This window comes from Gracilinanus agilis, chromosome 2 (genome assembly GCF_016433145.1).
Source record: "Gracilinanus agilis isolate LMUSP501 chromosome 2, AgileGrace, whole genome shotgun sequence".
In the NCBI taxonomy this organism is placed as follows: Eukaryota; Metazoa; Chordata; class Mammalia; order Didelphimorphia; family Didelphidae; genus Gracilinanus; species Gracilinanus agilis.
The window spans coordinates 556,924,221-556,932,708 of NC_058131.1; the positions used below are offsets into that span (position 1 = coordinate 556,924,221).

General features: G+C 36.6%; 1 protein-coding gene across 1 annotated transcript; it reads left to right on the forward strand.

Annotated features, from left to right (window-relative positions):
- The first annotated feature begins 4,331 nt into the window (after positions 1 to 4,331).
- Positions 4,332 to 7,425, forward strand: LOC123234154 (olfactory receptor 11H6-like). Its single transcript, XM_044660096.1, has 2 exons — positions 4,332 to 4,356; positions 6,473 to 7,425. The coding sequence occupies exons 1-2, from the start codon at positions 4,332 to 4,334 to the stop codon at positions 7,423 to 7,425; spliced, it is 978 nt and encodes a 325-aa protein (XP_044516031.1).
- Positions 7,426 to 8,488: the final 1,063 nt, after the last annotated feature.

The following is an 8,488-nucleotide window of genomic DNA, read 5'->3' on the forward strand; positions in this document are numbered from 1 at the left end:
ACTGGCAAGATTAAAAAATAGATCTTTCTGGCTCCCAGTGTATTACCCTATTTACTATTCCACTGCTAATTGGAAAGGACAAATATTCACCCAAGGTTAAACTGAATGAAATAAATTAAAAAGGGCTGCTATCCATTATATTTGGGGAAATTTTTCAAATCAAAATTGCCAACTGAATGATAACAGCTATATAAGGTCAGTCTATAATTAGAAAGGAAGAGGAAATAGGAATATATCATGAATAAAGAATACATATTTAATTCCCTGCAGAGAAGAAGCATTTCCTCAGTAAAAAATTATCCCCACCCAGAGGAAAGACTTCCTGAGATTTAGCAAATATTAACTTTGACCCCTGTGTCTCATTAGTCAAACCCCAGTGGGAAACCATCCTACATATTGTGAAATCTAGGGGCAAGACATTAAATAACAGAAATTGGGGAGCTATGGATCTTCATTAAGGAGGAACCTGGGACTTAATTATGTTTACTGATAGGAAACATAAATTGGATCAGATGCACACAGTTACTACAAGAGAACAGATCCCCAGAATCATCAGGTATGGAAAATGTCAACTGAAATACAAATACTTTTTGAGTTTTCATTCCCCCCCCCCACCTCTTTCCCCTCCATCCATGAAACCATTTCCAGGTTAGGATGCTTGAAAAAGAGCTCCTTATAACTCATCCCTCTTTGCCTAAACCCTGACTCTGTCACTTAACACCTGCATGACCCTGAGAAAATCGCACAACTTCCCTGAGCTTTACAGTTCCTCATCTGTAAAATAAGTGGTTTGGATTAGATGGCCACAGAGGTCCTTTACAATTCTAAATTTATGATCCTATGATCATTTCACCCAAGTGAACCAGAAGCATGGTATCAGACTGGATAGAATGTTAGACTTGGGGTAAGAAAGTCCAAGAATTCAAATCTAGCCTCAGACCCTTGACTCAGGGCAAGCCACTTAACTTCTCTGTCTCTTCCCATTTGCTCCCATCTGTTAGTGGGAAGAATAGTAATAACACCTACCTCCCATGGTTGTCATGAGGATAAAATGGGATAATTTTGTAAGCTACTTTGCAATCCTTAAAGCACCATGTAAATATTAGTTATTTTTTAATGACACTATAATTATAAGAGAAAAATTTGTATTGTAGCCAATATAATGACTGCTTTTACGTACTTGCTACTGATGGACATTGAGGATGTCTATTCTTTGTTAAAATTGTTCATTCTTTGTTCTTCTAGAGAGAACTAAAGAATCCAGAGGTTCTCTTCTGTCTAGGAACTAAGATACCCCAGGAGGACTCAGAACAGTGAATCTGCAATTAAGATGCACAGGTGCTAAGAAAGACAGTCATTCCTAATGGTTAGGTGACAATGTCTGAATGTTATGCATTTAATCTCATGAATTCATGTCCACAGATTCAATAAGTGATAGAGTTGGTACTCTATTCATAGAGTGAATATTCACTCTATTCATAGAATTCATAGAGTGGATACAGTAGCATTCTTTGTTTCTCATATACAAATATCATCAAATAATAATTTATAGAGGGTAGTTTTCATCAATGCCTCTTCAAGAGCACCTTCTTACCATCTTACTTCCTTATTGCCCTTGTTTCACCTTTTCCAGTAGCAAGCAAGTTCATCTGGAGAGACCAAAGGAATTTTTCACTAATCATCCTCACAGCAGAGATCCACTGATCCAAGAAGCAAACGAAGCTTTCCTCTGAAAAGTCTAAAAAGGGTGCATGTTCCTTTAAGCACTTATCTATTCCTATCAAGGAAATGGGAAAGATTGGAGCCCTTCAATTCATATATGGTGAGACCAGCTGCTAGAATCCAGAAATTAATTTCCTACATTCATTTTTCTACTCTCCTCTATTTATTTGTACCTTTACAATAGATGAGCCAGATACAATGAAATTTGCTTGCGGGAAGATTGGTGGCTCAGTGGATTGAGAGCGAAGCATAGAGATAAGAGGTCCTGGGTTCAAATTTGACTTCAGATACTTCCTACCTGTGTGACTCTGGGCAAGTCACTTGACTCCCATTTCCTGGCCCTTACCACTCTTCTGCCTTGAAACTAATATACAGTATTAATTCTAAGACAGAAGGTAATGGTTTTTTTTTTCATTGCTTGCTAATAAAATTCACATAGGCTTGAGATTGTCAGTGTTTCATTTAATTCAAGTATCTAAAGTATTTTCTAATTCTAATTTTCTGTGATTCTATGATTCTATCATATAACCAGGTCAGAGAATAAGACACTCAGATTTATGAGCTCCAGTTTTGGGTAAGAAGTCTCAGTTTCTCTTCCTGGTTCCATCAATAATAGTCCTGTGACTGTAGTAAGTAATAATGTTTACACCATATAAGGCTCTTGGGGGAGGAGTTTTTTTTTACCCTTTCCTGGGAGAATAGGCAGGGTGTCACAATACATTCTGAGCATACTTATTCAAATACAGTCCTGGAAAAGGTTTCTTTATCCACCTGGAAATGATTTATTAACTCATTAATTGTCTTCATCAGTCACTACACATAAACACACAGATACCTTTGCAAAGATGGGGAACTAAGGGTAGGAAAAATCATATATAATGTCAAACTTGTTTGATATGTTGATGGTCTTGCTGAAATACACACACACACACACACACACACACACACACACACACACACACCTCCCAGAATAGAGAAGAGCCAAAGGAGGGAGGGAGAACGGTTAACAGTCAAACTTTAAAAAGGAGGATTGGGGATAGGGTCCCCAGATAAGGAACAGGAGCTAAGGATCCCATAAGATAAGCCAGCAAGTCGAAATCTTTGTTCTAGAAATTCATGTGTTTCCATATTTAGATAATTAAATTCAATTTAATGCAACAGGCTTTAATTGCCTACTAGGATCTTGACTAAAAACATATAGTAGAGATTGAATTGGCCATTAGTGGTCACCCAGTAGAGATATGGACTTGTACTCATCTCTACTTCCTGGCTTCTCTGGCTTCCTTTAAGTTTCAGATAAAGTCCTACTTTCTTCAAGAAGTTTTTCTCCATCTTCCTTAATCTTGGTGCCTTCTCTCTGAGATTACAAACAATTTTTCCTGTACATATCTTGTTTGTCCACAGCTAGTTCTATGTTGTCCCCTCCTGTTAAACTAGGAGCTCCTTGAGAACAAGAAATTTTTTTTGCATTTCTTTGTATCCTCCACCCCTTAGCACAGTGCCTAGGATATAGTAGACACTTTAAGTAAAAGCCTCATTGACCTCAAACTCCACTACAAATGACAAAAAATTAAATAGTTTCTGTTCTCAAAAAACTTATATTTTACCAGGGTAGCTTACATTTTATTCATTTCCTACGAAAGTTCACTTGAAAAGTTTTTTACCCTGGTTTGGCTGATCTAATTGGAGAAAAGAACTTGTTCACACTCAAATTAACATAACCGGGGAAAGTTAACAGAGCCCCCAGAAGCTAGATGTGGTACTTAAAGAAATATCTCAGTTCCTTCGACAAATGAGGTAGAAAAGATGAGGGATAGAAAAGTGGAATTTCTTTAAAATATGCTTTCACATCTTACTTGATTCTCTGAAGGACCTTCTAAAACAGGTAACTAGTATATCTCCAATAGACAGTTAAGGAAACTGACTTGGAGATTAAATTACTTACTGAGAATCAAAAAAACTAGTTGTTGGAGTTGAGACTGGCAGCTGGATCTTTTGATTCCAAGCATAGAAGTTTTATTTGTTTGTTTGTTTGTTTTATATCAGATTCCTATCTTGAAAGTATCAAAAATCCTTTTTTCTACATTTTTATTTTATACTTTATTAAATGTCAAATTTATTATTATTATTAAATGCCTAATTTAAAATGTCTAATTTCTAATATAATTATATGACATTTCTGGAAATTAGAATTTGCTAGTGAAACTCCACTAATAAAACTTCACATTCATATAATAAATCATGGTTTACAAAGCATTTCCCTAACAACTCTAGGAAGTAGTGTAGCATAAATATTTTTATCCCCATTTTAAAGATGAGAAAACTGACTTGGACCCATGTCATCTGACTCTCAAATTCAATACTCATTTCACTAACATTATACAGCCTATTTAAACAGGATATCTCCTCTAGAAGCTGGGAAGATTTGAGTTAAAGCTATTCACTGCCATGAAAATCATATCAAGAGAGCAAAAGTACTCTTTTCATCATAAAAAGTCTAATGTTTAAAATTATTTCCAAAATATAGCCTTGTCTTGAAAATATTCTTCTGTGTTTCTTTCAGACTGAAACAAGTACAGAACCATAAACCCTTCCTTTCCACAGACTTCATGGAGAACATAAGGAGGAATTTTGGTAAGCAACTATGTTACGTAAAACAATGTTATTTTATCCCTGGCTTACTATAAACTTTGGAATGCTTTGTTGCTTTGTTTTAAACTATAATAAATACCAAACACAACTAAACTTGCTTTTAAAACAGATTAAAATAAATTAATTTCAGAATATAAATTATCTGAAATAGCAGTCATTTCCTCTGAGTCCAACAGTTTTCCTTTTCCCCCACTGGAGTTCTTAAAACAGAGTCTGGCTGATCACTAGGTAGGTCATAGTGGAATTTTTATGTATGAGTTACACTAGATCAGTGATGGTGAACATTTTAGAGAATGAATGCCCAAAGTGCAACCCTCATATGGCATGTGAGCCCCAACCTTTATCCAGACAGAGGAGGGAGGAAGCACTCCCATTTGAGCAAAGGGGCTAGTGATATAAGAAAGGTCCTTAGGCAGGAGTGGAAATGGAGAAAGGAGCAATCCCCTTGGCACATGTGCCATAGGTTCACCAGCACAGGACTAGATGGAGACTGAGGTCCCTTCCAACCCTCAAATCTGTGATTCTGATACATTCACCACTTTAAATCTATCATTTTATATTTTTGTTGTTAGCATATACTTTGTTCCTTGGGTTATGAATTTTCTTTGCATTTTTTAATGAAAATCTTTTTGGAAATCTTGATACTATATTCCTCACCCTTAAAGATCTGGTAATTTCTATTTTTGTGACCTTCATGGAGACACATACCAAGTCTTAACTAACTTATATATCTTCCTCAAAGCTAGAGTGCTTTGTACACAGTTTGGTAAGTGAATATTGAGCACATTCATGTAGACTCTGAAGTATATATGTTTTCAGCATAGACAAATGTAATCTGTTTTTTGGAATTAGCCAAAAAATCTTATTTCTCTTATTATTAAGGCTATTATTGTTGTTATGATTCAAGTAAAATAAGAATGAATTGATCTTAAGAAATATTAAAACATTTTTAAAATGTAATTAGTTTTAATAACTAATAGGAGTTGCAGCAAGGTTTAGTTTTAATAAAATATCATACATCTGTTCATCTGAAGGTGATAATATTTATGTTCTTCCTTTACAATCCAAGACAGTGCTAGTGAAGGTGTTGTTTGTAGATAACATGGGTTACAAATATTAACAAACATAAAAATCACTGTGATTTCAACTTCAAGATCTGTCTTACAACCAAGTAGAAAACTGACACATTTTTATCTCTTTATGATGCACATTAGTATTAAAAACTTTATCTTAGCCAAGAGGCCAAGAAGTGATGGACATTGGCATTAAAGAACAAATCTTATTAAGATCTAGAGAAAAAGATCATTTGAAATGAGTCTGTATCAAACTAATGATAGCAGATAGAGTTGTTTCACTAGATAAGGACACAAGTATTTTCTTCTGTGCTGAAGTTTCATTCAGCCAGGATACTTAAATAGCAAAAGTAGTAATAAAAGAATTAGTATTACTGAGACTAGCCTCAACTAATAGATTATTAATAATAAAAAATTAGTAATAATAATAGATTATGAGCATAGATTATTTCCCAAAAAAATAGACAGGACTCTTGAGACAGCAAGACCATGGAAAGAGTACTGGATTTGAATACTGTTTAAGCTATTTACTGCCTCATCTAAGGTAGGGTCAAGTCACTTAATACCCTCCCAGCCACAGTTTACTTAGTTAAAAAATGAAGTCATTGCACTAGATGACTTTGAAGCTCCCTTCAACCCATAAATAAATGGTTCTATGAACTTTGATGGTCTTTGGTTCCTGTATGTATGTCCTTCTATGTGCACCGCTAAATATGTTCTGCTGCTGCACCTACCGTAATGGAAAAACAGCCAGGAGGTTTTACATGTGTTCCCCCCCCAGAATCCAGGCACAAACAGCACCATTCAGGAAAAAATGTGTAATGTCTCTTTGCCTTTAGATTTAGCAGAAAACTGTTCAACCTGGAAATGATTCCCCCTACTAGGGAATGTCTCATATGAGCTAAGGACAGGACAACTAGTTTCAGAATGGACCTGTGTGTTTCCCCATGAAAATTAAACTTTCTCCTTTGGATGCTTACTTGGAAATAGGATAGTTTGTCTATTTTCCTATGTCTTTTCCACAGCTTTGGAGCCCAACAGGTCAATCAGATATACAGTGACTGAGTTTGTCCTCCTGGGTTTTCCTGGTCATAGGGAAATGCAAAATCTCCTCTTTTTCTTAATATTAGTGGTGTACATCCTGACTTTGTTGGGTAATGGAGCCATTGTCTGTGCAGTGAAATGGGACAAGCAGCTCCACACACCCATGTACATCCTCCTGGGAAACTTTGCTTTCCTTGAAATATGGTATGTTTCTTCTACGGTTCCCAACATGTTAGTCAACTTTCTGTCAGAGACCAAGACTATTTCCTTCTCTGGTTGCTTCTGCCAGTTCTACTTCTTTTTCTCCCTGGGTACTACTGAGTGTTTCTTCCTATCAATCATGGCATATGATCGATACCTAGCCATCTGCCGACCTCTACACTACCCCACCATCATGACAGGGAGGTTCTGCGCCAATCTGATATCTGCCTGCTGGGTGAGTGGATTCCTTTGTTACCCAATTCCCATCATTCTCATATCTCAGCTGCCCTTCTGTGGGCCTAACATCATTGATCACTTTGTCTGTGACCCAGGCCCATTATTTGCACTTATTTGTGTCCCTGCTCCTGTTATTAAACTCATCTGCTATACTTTCAACTCCATGATTATCTTCGGACCCTTTCTCTCCATCCTTGGATCTTACACCCTGGTCCTCAGAGCTGTACTTCGTGTTCCCTCTGGTGCTGGCCGACGTAAAGCCTTCTCCACATGTGGATCCCATCTGATGGTTGTGTCTCTGTTCTATGGCACTCTGATGGTGATGTATGTAAGCCCAACATCTGGGAATCCAGCTGGAATGCAGAAGATTGTCACACTGGTGTACTCAGTAGTAACTCCACTCTTAAACCCCCTGATCTACAGTCTACGCAACAAAGATATGAAAAATGCCCTGAGGAAAGTCCTAGGAGGATTAAAAATTAGCCAAAGTCCATGAGAATTATTGAGAGAATAAACTATTATATTACTCTTTGGCTCTTCTTCAATATTTTGAAAGATCTGAGATCTCATAATTCCTCTACCACTGCAGAATGCAACCCCACCTATGCCTTTTCAACTTTTGTAAGGTTTTTTTATCTCATCCTTCCACAGTCTCAATAAAGGAATTAGCAACTATAATGAAGGCTTCCTCTGGATCTTTCTGACTACCAGGGAGATATGAGTTCATCAATAATTTTTAAAGATTTTAAATTTAAATGGGAGGGGCAGGTGAGTGACTTAGTAGATAGAGCATCAAGTCTGGAGATAAGAAGTTTGGGGTTCAAATCTGACCTCAGATACTTCCTAGTTTTGTGACCCCCTAGGCCAGTCACTTAATCCCAGTTGCCTAGTCCTTACTACTTGGAACTGATTCTTAGTATAAATTCTAAGGAAAAGGTAAGCATTTTTTAATATGAATGGAAATTGCTTTATTGAAAAAATGAGAAAAGGGAAAAAAAAGAAAAAAGGAAAGGAAAGGAAAGGAAAGGAAAGGAAAGGAAAGGAAAGGAAAGGAAAGGAAAGGAAAGGAAAGGAAAGGAAAGGAAAGGAAAGGAAAGGAAAGGAAAGGAAAGACTACAAGATAATGCTTCATTATATTGAGTCAAACTCCCCAGGTATATAGTGACTCCTGTGCATGGTAGGAACAATTGATGCCCAATAGCCATCTTATACTCCACAGCTAAGCGGCACATTGGATAGAGTTCAGAGTCTGAAATTAGAAAAACGAGTTCAAATTCAGACTGACTCTCTTAGTTTGGTGACCCTAAGTTACCTAACTTCTGCCTGCCTCAATCTCCTCAGTAGTAAAATGGTAATAATAAAAGCATCTAATTTCACAGAGTTGTTTTATCAGATGAGATAATATTAGTAAAGTCCTTAGCACAGTGCCTAGAACAGAATTGGAGCTATATAAATGCTTATATTCTTCCTTCCCTCCTATATGAAGTCCATAATTGCCAGCTGTTCCTAGAATACTGACCAAAAAAAATGTAACAGTTTTCTTCTAGTAATGCTATCTG

Coding starts and splice junctions, on each gene's coding strand:
- LOC123234154 (XM_044660096.1), top strand. CDS start 4,332: ATGGAGAACATAAGGAGGAATTTTG. Junction 4,357..6,472: donor GAACATAAGGAGGAATTTTG/GTAAGCAACTAT, acceptor TCTTTTCCACAG/CTTTGGAGCCCAACAGGTCA.